This window comes from Corvus cornix, chromosome 11, assembly GCF_000738735.6.
Source record: "Corvus cornix cornix isolate S_Up_H32 chromosome 11, ASM73873v5, whole genome shotgun sequence".
NCBI lineage: Eukaryota > Metazoa > Chordata > Aves > Passeriformes > Corvidae > Corvus > Corvus cornix.
Genome location: NC_046341.1, coordinates 1,071,002 through 1,093,669, shown reverse-complemented (window position 1 = coordinate 1,093,669; position 22,668 = coordinate 1,071,002). Strand labels below are relative to the sequence as shown.

General features: G+C 57.1%; 2 protein-coding genes across 8 annotated transcripts in view; one reads left to right on the top strand and one right to left on the bottom strand.

Annotated features, from left to right (window-relative positions):
- FANCA (FA complementation group A) overlaps positions 1-10,712 on the bottom strand; it is a 32,633-nt gene extending 21,921 nt beyond the window's left edge. For 2 of the 3 annotated variants that reach the window (XR_005602900.1, XM_039558411.1), the window contains exons 1-13: positions 10,660-10,712; positions 10,216-10,325; positions 9,291-9,363; positions 8,992-9,134; positions 8,594-8,689; positions 6,849-6,922; positions 5,708-5,823; positions 5,009-5,091; positions 4,534-4,567; positions 2,168-2,234; positions 1,368-1,480; positions 691-767; positions 126-267 (exon numbers count right to left, since the gene is read on the bottom strand). Coding sequence is in view for 2 of the 3 variants with exons in the window: in XM_039558411.1 (XP_039414345.1) it covers positions 126-267; positions 691-767; positions 1,368-1,480; positions 2,168-2,234; positions 4,534-4,567; positions 5,009-5,091; positions 5,708-5,823; positions 6,849-6,922; positions 8,594-8,689; positions 8,992-9,134; positions 9,291-9,363; positions 10,216-10,325; positions 10,660-10,699 (1,168 nt within the window). In the remaining variant the exon portion in view is untranslated. The remainder of the gene's footprint in view (positions 1-125; positions 268-690; positions 768-1,367; positions 1,481-2,167; positions 2,235-4,533; positions 4,568-5,008; positions 5,092-5,707; positions 5,824-6,848; positions 6,923-8,593; positions 8,690-8,991; positions 9,135-9,290; positions 9,364-10,215; positions 10,326-10,659) is intronic. The other variant, XM_039558412.1, reaches the window with a different exon arrangement.
- A 4,325-nt stretch (positions 10,713-15,037) lies between these two features.
- On the top strand, positions 15,038-22,300 carry SPIRE2 (spire type actin nucleation factor 2). Of its 5 annotated transcripts, none has more exons than XM_039558545.1 (15): positions 15,038-15,317; positions 18,251-18,288; positions 18,449-18,808; positions 19,077-19,157; positions 19,235-19,399; positions 19,480-19,566; positions 19,696-19,804; positions 19,881-20,050; positions 20,131-20,281; positions 20,395-20,528; positions 20,767-20,901; positions 20,981-21,048; positions 21,157-21,184; positions 21,387-21,502; positions 21,640-22,300. In XM_039558545.1, the coding sequence occupies exons 1-15, from the start codon at positions 15,104-15,106 to the stop codon at positions 22,283-22,285; spliced, it is 2,502 nt and encodes an 833-aa protein (XP_039414479.1). In that variant the 5' UTR covers positions 15,038-15,103; the 3' UTR covers positions 22,286-22,300. The 5 variants fall into 5 exon arrangements, with proteins under 5 accessions (XP_039414479.1, XP_039414483.1, XP_039414481.1 ...); XM_039558549.1 differs by having other exon boundaries at positions 21,579-21,887; XM_039558546.1 differs by lacking the exon at positions 15,038-15,317 and adding an exon at positions 16,136-16,314.
- The last annotated feature ends 368 nt before the right edge of the window (positions 22,301-22,668 follow it).

Here is a 22,668-nt window from a genome sequence, read left to right as displayed (position 1 = left end):
GGAAAAGCAGCTGTTCTGCTGTTCCTTTCCACACAGGAATCCTTTCCAGACGGCCCCCGTGGATGACTCCCCTGTTCCCCACCCCAGCAGCACAGGCACACACCAGCGTGGCAGTGCCCACCTACCCTTGAAGAGCTGCTCAGCCTCAGCCTGGCACACCACCAGCGTGGACACACAGGACAGGACGTGCTGCCAGTTCACCTCGTGGGTCTCCAGGACTTGCTGCAGCTGGCAGATGGACTCCTTCACACTGAATGCCACCAACAGCTGGAGGAGTGATGGCAATTCCTGTTAGCTAGGACATACAGCCACAAGAAACAGGGGAATGCAGACAAGATGGACAGGTAGATGGCTTTTCTGTGACTTTTTCAAGCTATCCTGCTGGATTGGAACCAGCACCAGCTACAATAAATAGTAAAATTCCCATTCTTTCAGAACTCACGTCTTATTCTGTACCAGTGAAAATTCACATCTCCAAACAGCATCTTTGTTCTCACTAAGAGCTTTGCACTAGCAAAAAACACTGTAGTTCCTTCCCTTCACGCTTCCTCTTCACAGAGTTTCTGGCAACTGGTTTGGATTCTGCAACTGGATAATGTTGCACTAATTTCCAATAATCTGATTTCAGGTATTTCAGTGGATGTAAACCCAAGATAATAAAGTTCTCTGGGTGACACCAGGCAGACGTACTTTGCGATACAGAGCCGTGAGCAGTGGAGAAGTCCTGGTAAAGCTCCACTCCTTCTGCATCTGGATGGCATCAGACACTGCACCCAGAAAGAGAAAACTTCAGCAACAGGCTTTAAAATACACCCAAAATGTGTAAGTTTCCCTTGTGCAGTCAGACACATGAAAACTGCCCAGTGGAATTCTGTCTCCCATTTGCCTTTTGAACATGGGCTGTGGCACAAGGACTGGGCTGTTCCATTATGGCACTGCCACCCCAGAGCTGGTTTTGTGATCACACCTGCGTAGGCTGACATGGCACAGGCACAGAGAATCAGCAAGGAATCAGCTTTTCCTTCATTAACCTCTTTCATCTGGAAGCCAGCAATGACACAGCTTCTCCCACACAACAGACAAGCAGATCACAGCTCATGGGGATTTTACCAGAGATTTTATAGCTCAAACATATTTCTTCCTAAAAACATCAAGCTTCACAATTACTGACCCAGGATTAGAAACCTTCCTGCCCAAAATTTTCTCCCGAACTATGACCCTCAGATGACTTTTTTTGCCTGATTTGGCACCCTGCTTATACAGACCCCGGGAAGGGGCTGAGAAGCCTGGAGGCTGCTCTGGCTGGGCCCCAGTGTGGGACAGAGCTCTGGACACACCTGGAGACACCTGTCCCTGCCCCTTCCCACCTTTCAGCACGGGGTTGTAGGTGAGAACCTCAGTCAGGGTGTGTCTGAAAAACTGCCTCAAGGAATCCGGGTGAGCCACACTTCCATAAAGTGACACATTGAACACATTCAGCCTGCAAAGGACAAGGAAATGCCAGAAATAATGTCAGCCAGGTACTGATTAAATAGCATCAACCAGGTACTGACTAATTATGATCAGCCAGGTATTGGTAATATATGATCCACCAGCTGCTGATGAAATATGAACAACCAGCTGCAGCTTAGGGTGAACGACTTATTTTTATTCTACATCCATCTTCTCAAATTGCCACAAATATATACTTTTTTGTGTGTATTTAAAAACAAAACCAACTTGTGGTTACTCAACACTATGTAGCCATCAGATTTATAAATGTGAGTCTAAGGTGTGTATCCCTGCACGGGGCTGAAGGTGACATGTACAAAGCAGTTAAATAAAACAAGTTTGGAAGCAGGAATTGGAGATGATTGCACCTTCCAGGTGTTTCTGCTCAGAAGCAGTGAGAAAACTTGATGGGGAATTTTTGGCACGACAAGAGGGAGGTCCAGGGTTGGTTCCAGCACTGCCAGAACCCACTTTCCTATCTGGCCCTTATCTTTTTTACAAGCACTTTTGTCGGCACATATTTTATTAGAGGAGAATACCAAGCACAAGTAGCACTGGGAGGGGTGGGGGGCGTGTAGATAAGTAAAAAAACACCCCACAGCATTCCTCCTATTTCAGTAAGAAGTGCAACAGTGGATGAAAACCTCCTCCTGACACTGTTTGGAACGTTTCTTACCAGAAGCTCACAGCTTGCACCATGGAAACATCTTCCTGCTTCTCTTTACCAACAGCATCAAGCACCCCTGTACCCCAAAACACACAAAAACCCAATGAGAAAAGAACTGTGACACTAAACCCCACGCAGGAACTAACAGGAATGAGCAATTTGTGCCCCTTTGCAAAGATGACCCTGCTAGGGAAATGTGCAGAAGCCACTCAGCAGCGCTAAACTCTTACCAGATATTCTCCAAAGTGACACAGAGACTCAGAAACTATTATCACTGACCTTGAACCAATTTAAAAGCATTTTCAAGAACATGCTAATAATGAAGCCATCGAAAAATGCATATAAAATTAGTATTTCATTTCCAAACCCAACCCTAATGGTGTCGTGCATCCGCGAGCGTGAGCACTGTGAAGCCTGTCTGGAGGCAGGGATTTGCACAAGCTGAATTAACCACCCTGGAAACCACGGTCCGAGCAAAGAGCAGGCTGGGGGAGGGCCACACGTTTGTAATGTGCCGTTTGCATCGGAGGAATTCCTTTAAAAGCTCGATCTGCCCCAAAAACGACGGGGAGAGATCAAACAGGTTGGCAGCTTGCGCAGCGCGTTGTCTTGACGATCAGCCCACACCACTCCGAGCCCACAGACTGCGAGACCCTTTGCTTTGCAGTCTGCTGCAGCAGCACTTCTGCTTTGTGCCACCCTGCCTTGAAAACCCTCCTCTTTCAACTGCTAAAGGAGCTTGGTTTGTGTACTAAAATCATCTAGTTAAGAAAAAAAAAAACATAAAAAAAAACATTTACTGAGCAGGGGCAGCAAACCGGAGTCCCTCACGTGCCACCACAGCATCAGGATGTAACACTCTGCTCTCCTGCTGAGGAATACTTTAAGGTTAAGTAGGGGAGAATAAAGCAAAGGAGATAAACTCAGCTTATCTTCAGGCACAGCAGTTCAACACTGCCAGATCATTACAGTGAACACACTGCTCCCATGCTACTCCCAGCCTGTCCTTCTCCTCCTGTGAAGGTCTTCAGTAACAGGGAATTCTTTTACATTAAAAATCCTAATGTTCTCCAAAGATTAATGAAGTGAGACCCCTCAAAGGTGACCCAAAAGTATGGACTAATAAAATATCTTATATAAACCTCGTGTAATGCATTTTTGCAGGCAGGCAGACTGCGAGTGTGGCAGTGCAGGCTGCGCAAACGGGAAGGGCAAATGAAGAGCAGGATGCAGACTCCTGTCTGCCTGCCAACAGCATGTTCCTCCTCCTCCAAAATCCCTGCTCCTCTGTTGAGAAGGGCTGCTTTTCAACTGTAAAAGGGCCACCTGAGACGGGATTCATACATATTAAACAATAAAACACTTCTCTTGCAGCTTTCCCTTTCCAGAAGAACTCACAAGGTCTGTGAGGCATCTCTACGTACAGACAGTGCTCCCTGCGAGACCTGGGGCAAGGGATGGGGCTGGCAGTGCCCACAGGGATGGAGGGGAGGTGGCATGTCCTGGGATGGGGTCACCTTACAGCAGAGAAAAAGCAGCAGCCTCTGCAGCAGCGCAGAGCAGGAAACGTGCCAGCAAGGAAAGCGGGGAAGCGCTGTCACTAAGGAGACAGGAGTGACAGCAGCTGCACAGTCAGGTGACACCGGCCAGGGGTGTGGGACACGGGAGGGGTGTAAGGAACGTGACAACAGCAGGTACAGCATCTCCCCGTGAGGATCAGCTGTGACACAGGACAAAAATAACCCCCCTGTGTGTGTGTTTAGTCCTTCTGCGCCAGGATTTGCTGGTAAACCAGGCACTGCTGCGTTGAGCCCTCAGCAGCGGCACCAGGGCAGCTCAGGCCAAGGCAGGCACGTTGCAGTTCACAAACACTGGTGCTTAAAGACTGCACACCTACATTAGATGTCTTTGCTCAGCACCAAAATAGGGGTTTCAGAAAACACTAGCCTGCAAATCCAAGCGGTGAGTCAGCAAAAGCACTCATAACACTGTAAACTCAAAGTTTAATTTACTAGGCAGAAAAAAATAAATCTAAGCAGCAAAACTGACCCTGGCCTAACCTCTGTGCTCCACCTGCTTCCAAGCAAACCTGTTAAAAAACAGGAAATCAGATCAGGTATCTATATGATGTTACAGCTGGGAGTAGAAAAAAAAAAGTAGCATAAAAGGCAAGAAATTACTGCAGTGTCTGCAGACACTTTAGAACGACAGGGAAAGCAGAGGCAAATAAAATCAGTGACATAAATATTATGCACAACAGCACAGACAGAGCAGCCAGGCAAAGGATTTCTCCTTAGGGATTCAGCAGTGAGCAAGGAAGAGAAGTCTTGGAAACAGCAGTGGCTGCACAAAGCTGGGATCACAGCAATACTTACATGCCAGCATTCTCTGTAAAACAGCACGGCAGATCTGTTCAAAATTGACAAATTAAGGGATTTAGAGTTTTAAAGAGCTGCAGTTCAGTGCAGAAAAAGTAAATTGACTCAAAGAAAGAGTTTTGTCCCTCTTAAAGCTTCACTTTTACCTCAGGCTCTGCAGTAGAGCAGGTAAAATAGACAGGAGGGCAGCATTTTCCAACCTCACCAGCATTCCATGTCTCATATTCAAATGGAACACCCAAGCAATCCAGGTGAAAGGAAGTTTAAAAATGCCTTGATGTGCCACCTTGGAGCAATTCTCCATACAAAAAGTCTCACTCCTGGTTTCACCATTTCCCCCACTCCAGCACCTGTACCACCACCCTCTCCTTGCTGCTCCAAGCTCTGGATTATTTGTACTCAGCAAGAGCCAGAGATGAATGGAATTCCTTTATTAAAGCACAATTTGTAACCAGGTTCATTTTGTCCTTACGTAGGCAACCTTCTGGAATTCCACCTTCCTTCCCAGCTCCGAAGCCTGCTCAAAGCCATTCTGAAGAAACACGATGGCAAAGTCTGCAAATCAGGAAGGAATCGGTATTCCAGCATCCCCCTTGCACACAGGTCACCTGCTCCTTCCCCTCCCACCTGTCCCAACAGTCTCTGAAAAGCCTCCACTCAGCAGGAGTCATTTACTGTCTTGGAGTAAAATTACTCCCAGGAAAAAGAATCCAGAACTTCAAGGGTTATAAAGTCTAAAGAATTTGCAGCTATGCTCCACAACCTCAGCAGAACTCAGAGGGGCTGTACTTGACCAGCTGCACTGGTCCACAGTCGGTGACTGCAGGGATTTTTGCCTAAATAAACTAAGAAAATAAATAATAGAAATTGATAGGGAGGAAATGGAACCATGAAATATTTCTGGCCCAAAATCTCTCAGACTTTGCAGAGTGTCACAGTGCCAGCGTATCCCCACTGAACCACGCCCCCCACAACTACAATTTCCTGAGTTACCATAACTCCAAGGGATGGAAAAATTCAAATCAATTATTTTTTAAAGGGAGAAAATTTGCTAAATTTGCCAAATACATAAAAAATATATTCCCCAGAAAAATGAGGTAAGGAAACCCAAAGTGAGGCCGGTGTTGTTACACCTCTGACGTTCTGCCCTGCACCCAGCCCAGGGCCTTGCCTGAGAGAAGTCGCTGTGCCAGCTGTGTGTCCCCACAGGGCATGTCCCCAGCCTGCTCACAGAGGCCACAGAGGCTGCTGCAGAGCCACTCCACTGCTGCTGGGCCTGCTGGGCTCCTGGAACACACAAAAGCACCTTCAGTTCAATGCCTCCTGCTTTCCATAAGGCTTGGCTGTCTCCACCACCATCCTCTGGGCCCAGGCAAGAGCCACCTGTGCATTCTGCCCTAAATGTACCACTTCATTTATTTAACTTGGACCAGCACGTTTGCTTTACAAACAGTTGCTTTTTATATTATTTGCTTTATAAAAAGATCCCACAACACACGCATGCAAAGGAAAAAATGTGTGTGAAATTGTGCATCCAAGTATTTCCTCATCTCTGACATGAAAATGTTTCCATTGAGAAACCTCTGCTAGAAGAATTTCAGTTCCAATTTCTAAGACACTTGGGTAAAAATGCTTCAAAAAATAAATTAAATTCTTAATCTATGCCCTTGGTTCCCTTAAATTGGAAGCACAGTGGGCACCGAAGGCTTTCATTGTGAACAGACAAGTAAACCAGCATCAAAAGCCTAAAAGATCACTGGGACACTCTTTTGACACAATAAGGAGACAACCTGAACTTCACAAATGGGCGAGTTGTTAGCTCTGTATCATGCAATAATGGAATGGGTTGGGTTGGAAGGGACCTTAATGTTCATCTTGTCTCACTCCCTGCATGGGCAGGGACACCTTTCACTATCCCAGGTTGCTCCAAGCCCCGTCCAACCTGGCCTTGGACACTCGTTGGGGGACAAAACCCAAAAACTAAAATTCTTGGACTAACTATTCTCTGGAGATTAACTCTGCCAGACCAAAAAATGTAAGATTTTGTGAAGATGGAAGCACCCAGCCTCTGCAGAGCAAGATTTCTTCTCGAGTCCAGCTGGTGGACACCGAGGAGCCACCGCACCTAAACTGAGCTAATTACCCCAGAGTAACCCCCCAAACCCACAGCAGCTCCTTAATCCTGCTAATCTGATCCCTTGCCAGCACCTGACTATATCCTCAGTCCAGAACACTCATGACTAATCCCTGATTATATTCCAATAGGCTTTAGGAGATTAGCTACATCTGCAAACCCACAGAGCCCCGCTCACCTCTCCAGCAGCTCTGCCAGGCCAGCGATGCCACTGCTGTGCAGGTGCCACACGGCCTCCAGCACCGGGGGCTCCTAAGGAGATGCCACCATTAGGTCACAGGCTGCACTGTGCAGTTAACATTTGGCTATTGCAAATGGTACATGAAAAGTAAAGCTGAATTCTGTTTATTCCAACTATCCAGAAGCTGTTAAAATTTTTTAATTGACCACACAGGAAATACCTGGTGATGAAAGATTGTATTTCCTACAAGTTTTGGGTGGTTTAGGGTTGTAGATGCATCATCATTTTAAATTTTCATGGACAAGTAATGAATATATCCACCTTTTCCCTCTGGAATAACGCTGATTCTGCAGATTCAAAGGAGCAGGGATATCCCAGGAAGCAGGTAACACAACTGAGTTTCAGGTCATGTTAGTTCAGATCCAGATCCAGATTAGAGAATTGTCCTTTAGTCTATTAACTGTTTATTATGTTCTCTGTGGAACAAGGCTGCCACTCTCAAGTCCATATCCCAATAGAGCTGGGATTGCAGGAGACTACAGGAAGAGCCACTGCAATCATCCAGGCAGAAAGGCTGATGGACACAAAGGAAAAATTAACAACCTTTGGCAAAAATGTGCACCAGGCATCGCTCCTGTGTGGATCAAATTGCTGCCCTGTAACATCCCTTCCAGCTCCTGCCCAGAACAGCACACCCCAGAGAGTCCTGAGCCAGCAAAACAGCACTGCAGGGTGCACCTGGCAGGGGAAAGGTGCAACAGCAGCTTCTGATCGTTCCAGGCAGAACCAACACCTTCAGGAAACCTTCCTACCTTGGGAAGGAAGGGGCATTTGGGAGCCTCGGGCACAGGGGAAAGTCAAAGCCCCAGGAGCTTCCTGTGGTGACCAGCAGCTGCCTCATCCCTGACCCCAAACTCGCCCACATAATTTGTCTTCACAACCTAATTCTTACTGTAACGCCCTCAGTTACAGAGTTATCTCTCATTTATCCCCATGTCTGCCCCAGGACCAGGAGAGCTTAATCAGCCTGTGAAACACACAGGTTCTATTTTCAGCTCAGGAGCGGATATTTGAGACTAGAGCACGGCCCTTTATCCGGGCAGATCAGCCTTCTCCTCCTTTCCCATGAGAGCAGCGAGGAGTCAGACCTGCCCCACTCATAAAAAGCCCTTAACTCCACTCACAGCACCACTTGTCTCCACAAAACACACCCAAATGAAATCCAGACATCCCGTTTGTGAGGCAGCACAAGCTGTTATCTGCTATCTGGTTTCTTTCTCTGTGACCTCACTTTGTCTTATCGCCCTTCCCAGGTAAACAAAGCGGAGAACCGGGATGTCAAAGACACTTGGAATATTGCTGGCAAAGCACATGAAGGGCTCTGGGACTGTGCCACCCCACAGTCAGCTGGGAGTTCCTGCACTGGACCTGGAGAGCACCCCAAAACCAGCACTTGATCACCAAGGTGTTGTCAATATCCTTTTGTGACAGTTCCCAATAATTGAAATAACTCCAAACCTCAGCTGAGTTGAAAAAGCAAATCCCACTGCAGAAACAAGGAAATTGCCACTGAACTTGCTCTAAAATAAACAAAATAACCAAGAACCCCCACCATTTATAATCCAGCTCATGCTTTTGGAAGGTCAGGAAGACCAGTCATTCTCAGGAATTCAGAGATGCCACATCCCGTGGATGAAATCTCATGGCCTGTAACACCACAATGTTTCTCCATGAGTTCTCACCTTCATTTTCCACATTTCCTGGCAGAAGAGGGAGCGACAGAACATGTTGTTTGCCAGCAAATCCTTCACAGTCTGAAGCAAGCAGGACAACCTCTTCTGGCATCACCCCAGAAATGAAGAAGAAATAATTCCCTTTGTGAATAAGACATTATCAGAAAAACCATTTGTTGCTTTGCCCTGTTTGCTGCTTTTTAAAGGGTCAAATGGTGGAGAGAATTCAGGGGAAAGGCCTAAACTTCTCTTCTTATATATCTTGTACTTCTGCAAGCAAATCAAACACCGCAGTGAATAATTGCCCGCTCGTGTTTGGGGCTTTATCAGAGCAGATAAACTGGGCTTAAAGTCAAACCTAACAGTGCTGTTTTGTTGATAAATTAAAGATAAAGCTTTCCCCTTACTCTCTGGTCAGAGTTCAGCAGTGGGACTCGTGAGGGGCTGGCAGAACCCTGGCAGATCCGCTCCACGTTGGCAACAGCGTTTTGGGCTGCCAAGGTTGCTGTGGGCACACCCAGTTTTGAGGCCTGTTCCTGAAGAACAGAGACTAAACAAAAGAGCAAAGCAGAAAACTGTCATCACCAGGTAAGTAAGAAACAAGACCAGAACAATGAAAAGAAAGTAAGACTAGGGTTGCATTTAAAGGCAAAAATTCAGTGTTGAGGAAGAGTTCTTCCCCACATCTGGCCTGGGAGATGCTCACCTATAAATGACTCTGGTGACACTCCCCGGTGCTCAGCCCCATCCTGCACATCTGGCTTGGCTGAATCTCCCACCTGGAAAGCAAATAAAACCATAAAACTCTTAGATGTCTGACACACGTATTTACAAACCTATCCCTGTAGTGAAGTGAAATTAACACACAGCTCCCACATGGGAAGGGAAAAGCAGAGATTTCATGGCACCCTACAAGAGACGTATGTTTAGCTATTGTCAGTTTATCCAGAAAGAAGGAGATACAGGTCGAAGTTCCTCATCCCCAGGGACCAAACAGCTCAGCAGCAGCACCAGGAGCAGAATTTCTATAATCTCTATCTTTCAAGTCCTTTCTATGAAGCCACGTGGCCATAAATATTTGATGAAACATGTCCAAATGTTGGATCATTTTCTAGTTAAATCCCCTTTTTCTTTTTATAAAGAGAAATATTCTCTAGAGAAAGAAAGATCCTGAACTATGGGAGATATTTACATTATCTGTTGCAGCTGTAAAATCAGTGTGTGAGGAGAGGGAGAACGTGGCCAAATCACAACAGCGGCTCAAGACAAGCTTGTCACGAAGACAGTCATGTCAGTCTGAAGTGGTTGGCAATTCAGAGAAAAGCCAAGTCTCTCCTGATTTGTTTTCCCTACATTCACAAGAAGCCAGGTCTGACTCAAAGGAAAATGTACTGGATTTCCCAAATCCAAACCACGCTTAACCATTTTTAGTCTGTAAAACATTGATAAAAAAGGGGTAACACAATCTCATTTCTCCAACACAAACCTTTCAACTTCATCTATTCCTACAGCGTTGGTTTTTCTTTCCACGTATCATGGAAAGCTCTGTTCCTGGGACATTGACTCCAGCACTGGCACCCACCTCCAGCTGGGATCTCCCACTATGCCACCCTGAACTGTCCCGTTCCTACCTCCAGGAGGAGGTCACTCAGGTTCTGGTGGTGTTCCAGCAGCCGCAGAGCCGCTTCCTGGAGCTCCGCTTCGCTCCCAAAGGGGCTTTTCCGCTTCCTGGCTCTCCCTGCTGAGAAGTTTGGGTTTATGACCAGCGTGTTCCCAGGGCACCCCGAGATCACCGCCCGCTCCCTGCTGCTGGTGGACGAGGGCAGAGCGGGGGTGCGAAGAAAACAGACTGGGGACATGAGGGCAGATGGCGTGTACCAGGGCTCGGGGGCCTTGAGGAAGGCAGAGCGGGGCGGATGGAGCGGGACGTGGGGGCAGAGAGATGTGTGTGCAGGTAGACAGAAGGGGTGTATGAGGGCAGAGAGGAGACATTCACGCCCCCCGTCCCCTCCGCGGTCCCCGCGGGGAGCGCCCGGCGCGGAGCTCGCCCCGGGGCCGCCTCAGCCCGCACGTACCGAGCAGGTCCCGCCAGCTCCTCCCGCCCGCGCCCGCCATCGCGGGCCGCCGCTTCCCGCCACGCCAGCCCGCGCCGCCATTGGCTCCCGCCGGCCGAGCCCGCCTTCCCCATTGGCTGGAACGGAAGAGCGGCCGCGCTCGCGTCCCCCCGCCGCCTCTGCCCATTGGTTGGAAGCGCGGCGTGGTCCCGCCCCTCCGCCGCCCTCTTGGTAGTGGCGGAGGTGGGAGCTGCCATGTTGGGGAGGGCGGCGGGAGCGGCGGGGCAGCGCGGCCGTGTCGGGAGGGGGACACGGAGGGATGTGGGACAACACGGGGGGTCGGGCACCGTGAGGGGACCCGCTCCGCACGGGCTGTGAGCTGCAGAGTGTGGGGGACAGGGTGGGGGACTCCAATCCTGTCAGTTCTGAGCGGTGAGGATGCTGCTGACCCTGATCCCACCCAGGGAAGGGGACAAGAGTGGCTGGAAATCCCAAAGGGAAGAATCACCAGCATTGCTGGGGGAATAAATCATGGAATGACAGAATGGTTTGGATTGGAAGAAAATGGTTTGTGCTGGAAGGGATCTCAAAGCCCATCCAGTTCCCACCCCCTGCCATGGGCAGGGACACCTCCCACTGTCCCAGGCTGCTCCAAGCATTGTCCAGCCTGGCCTTGGGCACTGCCAGGGATCCAGGGGCAGCCACAGCTGCTCTGGGCACCCTGTGCCAAGGCCTCCCCACCCTCCCAGGGAACAATTCCTTCCCAGTATCCCATCTAACCCTGCCTTCTGGCAGTGAGAAGCCATTCCCCCTTGTCCTGGCACTCCAGGCCCGTGTCCAACACCCCTCTCCCTCTTTTTCCTCAGATCTCTTTATGTCCAGAATCGCCGCAAAGTTTCACAGGGAGCAGAGTAGAATTCCCAGAGGGCTTTTCCCTCTGATCTGATCCTTCCTGACAATGAACCACTGCTGTTGGCCACCGTGGCTTGGAGCCACAGTGGTCATTCTTCACTGAAAGATGAAGCCCCCGAGGGTGTCCACCATTGGAAGCAGCTCCGGCTGGGATTGGCCGTGGGATGTGGGATGGTTTATTGTGGTGCTGGCCCTGGCAGGGTGTGAGTCAGCAGCACATGATGCCAAGCCAGGGAGAACTTCCCGGCAGTGCCGGCGCATCCAGCACTGACAGTGCCATGGGATCCCACTGCGGACAGGCCCCACGGCACCGAGCCTGGGAATCCTTGCCAGAGTCACATTCCTGAGTCGCTTTAACCCCCAATGCCGTCGTCAAGTTTGTGTCAGCCCCAGATTTTGGGGGGGGGGGGGTAAGTGGGGGGGTCTGGGCAGCCCCAGATTTTGGGATCCCCCATCGCAACCAGCCCCAGCAGGCATCTGGCTGGGAGCTCGGCATTCCAGAGTGCTCCTGGGGTTTATTCCCAGGGTCTCCAAGGGTGTTCCCAAGGTCCTTGCAATGTCCTCAAGGTCTCCAGGGAGTTTCCAAGGGTGACCTTAAAGTCCTCATGGTGTCCCCAAGGTCCCCAGGGTGTTCCTGAGGTCCCCAAGGGTATTCCAAATGCCTCTGGAGTGGTCCCGAATGTCCCCAAGGTGTGTCTCAGAGTGTCCCCCCTCAAACTCCAGCCATATCCGAGGCCAGCACACAGCAGGAGCAAACTGCCAAGTAAAATGCTCCCTCCTTCCATGTTCCCAGTTTACTGCAGCATGGAGGGAAGGCAGGAGAGGCACATCCACCCCACAGGTGCTCTGTGCAGTCATCCCAGGTTCCTGTGGCTTTGTAAGGAATTTTTTTTGCATATGAGAGCTGAAACCCACGGGAGTGGATTATCCACAAGGAAACAGGGGCACAGCCCTGCTGCAGGTGGCTGGGGAAGGGCTCTGCCTGCCCTCCATCCCAACTCCGTGCCTTATCCTGCTTCCACACTGAAGGAGCCAGGAATTCCAACCCTCCCATAGTGCTCTGACACCATTTCCCAAACTCTTCATCTTTCCTTCCCCCCTATTTCTTTCGGGTTTAATTCTATTTCCCTCATCCACACACACGCTTGGCTTCTGTTTGTGTTTTCCACGCTGGCAGCTTTTAATTACACCACGATTCCATATTAATTACAGATTTACCCAAAGCAAAGGGCTCCGTGCTTTATCATGCAAATGCCTTCCCACGAATCCTGCAGGGTGGGTTTTCCTTCAAACGCCGCACGTCCTCCTGCTCCCATCCCGACGCTGCCGCCCCGGCTGTGTCCAGAGGCGCTGGAAAGCTGGCAGCCGGCACGGCACGGCCCTGCTCCGGTGGCCAGCACGGGCAGCTTTCCTCCCGGAAAGTTGCTTCCCAAGCAGGCTCCAAACCGGCTGATTACAGGGTAAACGGGGCGTTCAAACCTCTCAGTTCAGACCCAGATGTCGGCGCCGTGGCCACGAGCTGCTCCGGGGGGCTGCAGCTGTGCAGGATCCCGCGTGGATCCAGCTGGAGATGAAGCTGGCACCATGCTCCTAACTCCCTGCAACGTGGTCCCACCCACCCATGGGGCATTTGAGCGCTCTCGGAGATGCACGGACACCTTGGGTCACCCATAGCCCTTCTCCCCCTTCTCAAACACCAGGGCACCATGCAGAGCTGTGTTTCTCGGTATTCCAGCTCCATTATCCCATTTTCTTCCCCAAAGATGGAGCTGGCACTGTTCAGGTTCTCTGGGATGGGCACTGAAGGGCTTTTCTCCTCCATCCCGGGCTCTTTGATAGATGTCTCCAGGCCTGGAGCAGCGCTTTGGCCATGTGGGACAGATGAGCAGTCATGTGTCAGCTCCATCCCTATCCCAGCCCTGCCAGCACAGCTCTGGGATTGATCCCACTTTATGCTCATTGGTTAATGGAGCTGAGACAGGGTTTTATTCTCCTTCCATCATGGAAACAGGAAGCTCATCATGACAAGAGTGTTCATTTGCTCCCTCTGACCTTTCCCATGCACTGGTTGTCCTTTCTGCTCCGTCAGGACAATCCTGCCCTCCCCATGTGTCTGAAGGGACCAGCTGGTGCCCAAAGGTGATCCTGCTCTCATGTTAGACTTTCCCAGTGGCTGCAGGATGCCAACCCCCCACATCATATTCCCATTCCCAGCTCATCCTGGTACCTTCACCCAGCTCCTGCTGCTCCTGGCCATGCCCAAACCACTCTGGCATCTGGAGCTCTTGTCCTTCCCTCCAGGAAGTTTTCCTGTCCCAGCCTGGCCCCTTCCCTGTGCCAGTTCCTCATCCCAGCCAAGTGCCCCAGGGCTCCCCCAGCACCCCACAGGGCAGGTGCCTCGTGGCAGGAGTCCCCGTGGGCACTGGCAATCCCATGTTCCTGCCCTCATTCCCGCTCGTGTGTCCCCAGGTGACCCTGGTGCCAAGGCCATCGTGTCCCTGCATGTGCTGCCCCACATGTGGCATGTGGGCTCCATGGGGCAAGAGCCAGGGCTGGGGCCGAGCCATGGGCCATGGACACCCTGTTCCTCCTGGGGCACAGGGGGGTCTCATGTCCCTCGGGGTTGTCACCAAGCACTGCTCTGCACCCATGCTGGGCACTGCCACCAGCACATGCCCTGCGATTCGCGCCCTGTGTCCTGTGCCCAGCTGTGTGCCCCGAACCTTGCACTCTGCACCCAGTTAGCCCAGTACAACCACTCCCTGCTCCCAGCCCTGCAGCCTGGCAGCCTGGGCCGAGCTGTGCTGTACTGTGCCACACTGTGCTGAGCTGTGCCGTACCATGTCATGCCATGCCGAGCTGTGCCATCGGTGCTGAGCTGTTCTGTACTGCCCTGAGCCATGCCGTGCTGAGCTGTGCCACCGGTACTGAGCTGTGATGCGCCCTGCTGAGCCATGCAGAGCCGAGCTGTGTCGCGCCATGCCAAGCTGTGCCATTCTGAGCCATACCATACTGTACCGAGCCGTGCTGTGCCATGCCACACTCTACTGCCCCATCCCACTCTGTACCAAGCTGTGCCAAACCGTACCGAGCCATGTCACACCGTACCGAGCCGTGCTGTAACGTGCCGCGCCACACGGCGCCATGCCGTGCCGTGCCAGGCTGTACCGCGCTCACCGCGCCGTGCCGTGCCGTGCCGTGCCGTGCCGCCCCGTACCGTTACTGTACCGCACCGTCCCGAACCGCCCGGCCCCGCGCCGTCCCGAGCCGCCCGGTGCCCCCCAGCGCCACCGGGGCCCCTCCCGGCGGGCGCCTGCGGCGGTGCCGGTGCCGGTGCCGGTGACGGTGCCGGTGCCGGTGCCGGTGGGGGGGGCGGGGTCTCTCCCCACCGCCCCGCCCCTCCCCTTCGTGGCCCCGCCCCCGCCGCGCGCCCCAGCGGTGCGGGATGGGGAGACGGCGTGGGCGTGGTCAATTGGGGCGTGGCCCCGCGTGGCCCCGCCCCGTCTCCCCGCCCGGCGCGCCCCGCCCGCGCTCGGCGGTGCGGGATGGGGCGATGGCGCGGGCGGGCGCGGGGCCGCCGCGGGAGCTGTCCCTGGAGGAGGTGCTGAAGTGCTACGAGCAGCCGCTGAACGAGGAGCAGGCCTGGGCCCTCTGCTTCCAGGGCTGCCGCGCCGCCGCCGCCGCCCCCGTCGCCCCCGCGCCGCTCCGCACCGCCGACATCCGCCTCCGAGCCGACGGCTCCGTCCGCCTGCCCGCCCCGCCGCACGGTGAGGGCCGCCGCCGCCGGGGGGGGCGGGAGCGGGCGGTGCCCGCGCGGGGGGGGGTGGGGGGACGGGACGGCACCGCCAAACGGGGCTTACCGCGGTTTACCGGGGCTTACGGGCACTAGGACTTGCTGAGGAGCACCGGGGCGCACCGGGGCACCGGGGCGCACCGGGGCACCGGGGCTTACGGGCACCGGGAGCGGGGCACCAGGGTTTGCCGGCACTGGGAATTATCGGCACCGCGGGAGCGGAGCACCGGGGTTTACCAAGGTTTAGCGGAGCTTACCGGCACCGACACCCGGGACACCGGGACCTACTGGCACTGGGGCTTATCGGAGCTTACCGACACTGGGAGCGAGGCACCGGGGCTTGCTTACCGGCACCGAAAGCGGGGCACCGGAGCTTACCGGCACTGGGATCCAGCGCCGGGGCTTTCCTGCTCCGGAGCTTAGCAGCACAAGGAACGGGGAACTGGGACTTACCGGCACGGGGGCACCAGAGCTTACCAGCACCAGGGCTAATTAGCACCGGGATCCGGGATATCGGGACTTACCAGCACCGGGGCTTACTGGCACCAGGAGCGAGGCGCTGGGATTTACCCGCACCGGTGCTTGCTGGCACCGGGAGCAGCGTACGGTGCTTACTGGCGCCGGGACTTCTCGGCACCGGGACCCGGGGCATCGGGACTTACCAGCACAAAGAGCGGGGACCTGGGACTTACCGGCACCGGGACTTACCGGCACCGGCAGGGGGTGCTGCACCAGCGTCGGGGACGCGGAGGGACCGGGGGTATCGGCAGCGGGGGGGGCGCACCGGCAGCGGTGGGGAAAAACCGGTACCGGAGCAGCAGATGGGCAGGAGAAGCGGCACCGGAGATTCGGGGCAGGCACCGAGGCACCGGCAGCAGGGGAGTAGTGCCGGGGGTCGCCAGAGAGACTGTGAGAACAGGAAAAAAGGCCGGTCCCAGCAGCGGGGAGCAGGAAGGCAACACCGGGCAGGGGTGAGGGTGAGCCCCAAGCCCTGGCCCTGGCGAGGGGGACTGACACCAGCACTGCCGGTATCAGTGGAAGGGCTGCGCTGAGGCCTGGGGGAGGGGGTGGGCTGGTGACTTGGGGGTCTGGGACTGGTGTGGCACTGCTATCGGCACTGGCACCAACAAGGTCACCAGCACTGGGTGTCCCGGGTGACCCAGGGAGGCTGGAGCCAGGTGGGGACGTTTGCGTGGTCCTGGCACCCACCATGGGGCTGCAGGACACACAGCAAGGACAGACGGACGGACGCATGGACACCCACACAGCACAGGCACCTGTCACCCACATCTGCACCACCCAGGACTTTGTCCTCCGCTCCAGACCCAGGCAGTGGCACACGGGACAGCCCCATCCCTGCCCTTTGGCCTCCCAGCCATCCCTCCACAGGTGCCTTGCACTGCCAGGCATGGCTGTGACGGTTCCGGGGTGTCACCAGGCTGGCTGCCAGCAGTGACACCGGGGCGGCTCAACGCCACAAGGAGCACCTGGAGCATGGCCAACGTCTCCACCCGTCTCGCCCCACAGCAAGGCCACCAGCGATGGCACCTGGTGTCATGGGGTCACTGTGTGGCCTCGCCCACACTGGGCAGGGACACTGCGGGGTCACTGTGTGTCCTCGGTGCCGGTGGCTGAACAGACACCGGGGCGCATCAGGTGGCTCCATGCCCAGGGCAGGGACACGCACAGGCATGGCACGTGCCTGTGGCAGCTGGGCATGGCGTGGTCACACCGGCTCCACTGGTCCTGCATGAGAACGGTCCCACACCCTGCCCTGAGCTACCGCAGGGCTGGAGCCGGTGTCACCTGCCAGTGCCACCTACTAGTGCCACTGTGCCACCTCCTGCTCCCAGGCTGCTTCTGTGCCAACCCGAGCCATCTCCCCACGGAAGAACCAGTGAAGCCTTCACAGTGAAGCCTTCACAGTGAAGCCTGAGGGCTCCAGGTGCCTCCGGGTGCCAGGGCAGGTGGTGGCACTGGCCTGGCATGTGGCTTTGCAGCTCTGCCAGGGCACAGGGCTGGATCCAGGCTGGGTGAGCCAGCAGCACCCTCTGGAACCTCTCCTGTCCCCTATCCTCTGGGAATTCCCTCCTCAGCTGTGCCCCAGTAGCTGGAGGGACCTGCTGGGACCCAGCAGGTGGCATCCCAGAGGCTGGCACTGCAGTGGGAGCCAGGCACAGTCTGGGACATGGTTTCTTGATGGGCTTGTGTGTGGTACCATGGCAGGGCCACCACTTGTGCTGCCTTTCCTGTCCGTTCCTGTCTTGCACACGGCTGGCACACGACTGGCACATCCTTGTGGCTGCCGCATTGATCAGCTCAATGCAGAGCTAACAATGAGGGAAGCGGAGCCAGGAGCCCTGGGGACACTGCAGAGGCCACTCGTGTTCCTTGTCCTGCAGCTGCCAGGGGGGTTCAAGCTGCCCACAAGCGTGTCCTGGGTTCCCTGTGTGTGCCATGCTCCAGCTGTGGCTGCCAGTCCCCACACTGCTGGTGCCTGTGCTGCTGGTACCCACGCTCCTGGTGTCCGCACTGCCAGTGCCCACCATCCCAGATGGGTGCAGGGGGCATCTCCCCATGGGTGTAGAGCTCTCAGTTCCCTCCAGCCCCGGGGGTGAGGGGTACATGGGTGCCTGTGCCCCCACAATGTGCCCTCCAGAAGGCTGTGCCAGCACTGCCTGATACCAGGGCTCAACGTGCAGGTGCCCACTGTCCCATGGAGCCATGCCCTGGGACCAGGCCAGGATGGGATGAGCAAGGGAAGGGATCCCAGCTGGGGGGAGGAGCAGCTGGGGATGTGAGCGGCTCAGGGTGGGGGCCCCACAGCCCGAGCGGGTGGGTGATGCGGGGTGGGGTACTCAGCACAGGGCCATGGGTGCCAGCGGTGACTCTGCCCTCCTCCCCCAGACCTGCCCGCGCTGCTGACGCCCTCCGCCGAAGCCCAGGTACGTGGGGGCCATCACAGCCCGGTGTGGGGTGGGCACGGCCGCCTGCCCCCCTCGCCCGGGGGTCACAGGTCCTGGGACAGGACCCAGCACCAAGGAGGGGGCGGGGACAACTGGTGCCAGGGTGCATCCGCTCCCCCGCCAGTGCTATCTCCCGCAGATGGTGCAGTCGCTGGGCTTTGCCGTGTACCGGGCGCTGGACTGGGGGCTGGACGAGAACGAGGAGCGGGAGCTGAGCCCGCGCCTGGAGCAGCTCATCGACCTGATGACCAACAGCGACTCCGAGGACAGCGGCTGCGCCACGGCCGACGAGGGCTATGGGGGGCAGGATGAGGAGGAGGAGGGGGGCGAGGGGCCGCCTCGCTCTGTGCGCACCTTCGGCCAGGCCATGCGCTGCTGTGCCGCCCGCCTGGCCGACCCCGCCGGCGCCCCGGCACACTACCAGGCTGTCTGCCGCGCCCTCTTCGCAGAGACCGTGGAGCTCATGGCCTTCCTCGCCAAGATCCGCGATGCCAAGGAGGTGAGCATGGGTGCCCGCTGGCATCACTGCCCTGCTGGGGAAAACACCTGCAGTGACAAGGGACCGGGGAGACTGCAGTGCCCCCTCTGCCCACCCCAACCAGGGCTGCTGGTGCCGGTGTTTGGCCATACACCCTCTCCCGGACTGCCATGCTGGCTGGGAATCAGGGTGTTTTGGGGTGCAGCTCAGTGCTGCAGCTCCATGGTACAGTCCTGGCTGCACCTTCAGTGCCACCAGGACAGGGTGACAGCATCTCGTGCCTCAACAGCTACTGCAGAAGCTGAAGGAGGATGAGGAAGAGGAGGAGCGGCCGGCGGCGGAGCTGGGCAACCTGCGCAACACAGACTGGGTACGGCAGCAGGGCCGGGCATGGGGGCCGTGCCGGGGACGGGTGGGCACTGACGCCGTGTCCGTGTGTCCCCCCAGGCCCGGCTGTGGGTGCAGCTGATGCGGGAGCTGCGGCACGGTGTGAAGCTGAAGAAGGTGCAGGAGAAGCAGTTCAACCCTCTGCCCACCGAGTACCAGCTCACGCCCTTCGAGATGCTCATGCAGGACATCCGTGCCCGCAACTACAAACTCCGCAAAGTTATGGTGAGCATGGCCACCGTGCCAGCCCCTTGCCCTCCATCCTGCCACCCTCCAGCCCAGCACTGACCCCCTTCCCTCCCCAGGTGGATGGAGACATCCCCCCCCGGGTGAAGAAGGATGCCCACGAGCTCATACTCGACTTCATCCGCTCCCGGCCCCCCCTGAAGCAGGTGAGTGCCAGCACCAGGCCACCTGCTGGCGTGACAGTGTTGGTGGGTCCCACCGGTGCCATCCCCACCCTGGCGGTGCCATCCCCGAGCCACGGCCACCACCTGAGGTCCCATCTGTGCACCCCACAGGCATCAGAGAGGCGGCTGCGGCCGCTGCCCCAGAAGCAGAGGACGCTCCACGAGAAGATCCTGGAGGAGATCAGGCAGGAGCGGAAGCTCCGGCCCGTGGAGCAGAAAGGTACCGGTGTCCCCTCCCCGCTGTGCCATGCCACCTGTGTGCCCATCCCCACGGCGCTGAGCCCATCCCTCCGCAGGATACAGCTCCCTGCCCTGCATCCCGCACGCCTGCGCCGGCCACCTGAGCTCCAGCTCCTGCCTCGAGCTGTCCCGGTGCCCGGCCAGCGCCGCGCCTGTGCGCCCGCGGCCACGCGTCCTGCTCAAGGCGCCCACCCTGGCCGAGATGGAGGAGATGAACCTCTCCGAGGCAAGGGGGAACCTGCAGAGGTGGGGAAACACGGGGGGTGCCGGGGTGCCCTTGGTGACACGGTGCCCATGGCCTCGCAGGAGGAGGACTCCCCAGCCACGGAGGTGCCGCTGAAGCGGGATCGCTCCTTCTCGGAGCGGGACCTGGCACAGCTGCAGAGTCAGCTGGGGGGTGACCAGGCTGCGCCTCGGGACCCAGAGCCGCTGCAGCCCGAGCCCCGGCCCCGCTCAGGTACCGCCAGGGGTCCCCGTGTCCGTGTCCCCAGGGGATCTGTGCCGCGCCTTTCACCAGTGGTGGCGCCGGGAAACACGTCCTTGCCACGGCCTCCCTGTCCCTCCCTGCAGGTTCTGTCCCCGCCAGCTGCCACCCACTGCCAGATGGCCCAGCACTACCCCGGGCTGCCCTCGGCGCCGTGGAGGAGAGGCCAGAGGACGGATCCAGCGCTGCCCCCGCCAGCAGCTCCAAGCACCTCTGGCTGGTGGGTTCTGGGGACGCCAGCTGGGAACACTGGGGCTGGGGACACCAGGCAAGCATGTCCATGGGTGCATGGCAGCCTGGCGTGAGGACACATGGTGGCTGGGGTGTCCTTGTGCTGGAGATACTCTGGCTGTCCTGGAATGCTCTGCCAATGCCAGGGATGCTCTGCTCTGGCACAGGAGTGCTCTGGACCATGCCCTGTGCCACAGTCTGGTGTGACATCATCCCCTGTCCCACAGGAGTTCAGCCACCCCGTGGAGAGCCTGGCCCTGACTGTGGAGGAGATGATCAACGTGCGCAGAGTGCTGGTCAAGGCCGAGATGGAGAAGTTCCTGCAGAGCAAGGAGCTGTACAGCAGCCTGCGGAGGGGGAAGGTGGGAATTGGGGGCTGGAGGGACTGTGGGCCATGTGTCCCCCCCCACCTGCCCCCAGCTGACCCTGCTCTGCCCACAGGTCTGCTGCTGCTGCAGGGCCAAGTTCCCTCTCTTCTCCTGGCCTGCGTCATGTTTCTTCTGCAAGCGGTGAGCACCATGCTGAGCTGCGCTGAGCTGCGCCGTGTCACGGGGCTGGGGGGGGCAGCAGCAGGGTCCCCACAATGGCCCCTCTCACCCACCTCTCTGTGTCCCCAGGTCTGTCTGTAGCTCCTGCAGTCTAAAGGTAAGGGACTGGCTCTGAGCAGTGCCACTGTGTCCCTGTCCTACCCTGCCCCTGCCCTTGCCCTGTCCCTCTCCTGCCCCATTTTGTCCCTGTCCTGCCTTGTCACTGTACCTATCTCTGACCCATCTGCATCCCTGTGTGCCCTATCCCTATCCCATCCCTGTCCCTGTCCCATCCCGCCCTGACTCCCGCATTCCGGTAGATGAAGATGCCTTCCAAGAAGCTGGCTCACATCCCCGTCTACGCGCTGGGCTTCGAGAGCCTGCCGGGCTCGCTGCTGCCCAAGGCCGTGCCGCTGCGCCGGAGGGAGCCCTTCCAGTGAGTTCCTGAGCTTTCCTCCCCTCCTCCCCTCCTCCTCCCCCGCCGGGGGCTGACGGGGTACCCTGTGCCGCAGCTCGCTCTCGGGGCCGTGCTGGCGCCGGGTGGAGGAGGAATTCCCCCACATCTACGCCCAGGGCTCGGTCCTGCGCGACGTCTGCTCCGACTGCGCCGGCTTCGTCACCGACGTGGTCAGCTCCAGCCGCCGCAGCGTGGCCGTCCTCAACGCCAGCGCCGCGTCCCGGCGCCACGCCAAGGCCCGCTCCCTCTACAGCGACGCGTGGCTCAAGTGAAGGGCCGGGCGCCCCGGTGATGGTCGCCACGGGGGTGCCGGTCACCCCGGCACAGCCCCCCGATGTACATATATACATAGGATGGATACACACAGCCTCTATATTTATATACATTATGGACCAGGGGGCAAAAGGACCCGTTCCCGCTGTCCCTGCCATCCCCTTCTGTCCCTGCCACCAGCCCCCGCGGGGATGGATCCTGTCGTGGGGCACCCACAGCCCCCGGTGGAATGGATCCTGCAGCTCCCGGGAGGACGGATGCGGCTGCGGGCAGCTCTTGGGGGATGGATCCTGCTGTGGGACACTCAGAGTCCCTGCGTTCGCCCCGCTTCTGTGCCAAGCCCTGGCTGTGCCGGGGTGCCCGGTGCCCTGGGCTGGCATGGCTGTTCTGTATGTCCCCTCCGACAATAAACCCGCTGGGCTGCCCTGGGGCCGCGTGGCTGGTCCTGAGTGGATGGGGGAGCGTGGTGAAGGGTGCTGCGGGGTGTGAGGGGATCGGGGCACTCCATTTCGTCGTGCACATGTCCCACCGCCATCCCTATTCCCCCCGCCCCGGGCTGTGCCCACCCGCGACCCCGCACAGCACCGCGGGAACACCCCGCTCCCCATTCCCACGGCTCCCTCGCCACTCCCTGCGCGCTCCCAGCGCCGGGCCCACCCCAGCCTGTGCCCCGGTCCCCGCCCGTGTCCCGGGGCCGTGCCCCGCCCGGGACCCGCGGCGATCGCCCCGTTCCCACGCTGCCCCTTCCGGGACATATTTCACGCGCCGCTGCCGCGGAGCGCCACGGAGCTCGCGGGGCGTTGGGGGCGGGGCCTGAACGGCCTCAGCCAATGGGCGCCCGGGCTGCGAGTGGGCGGGCCCGGCGCAGGGGC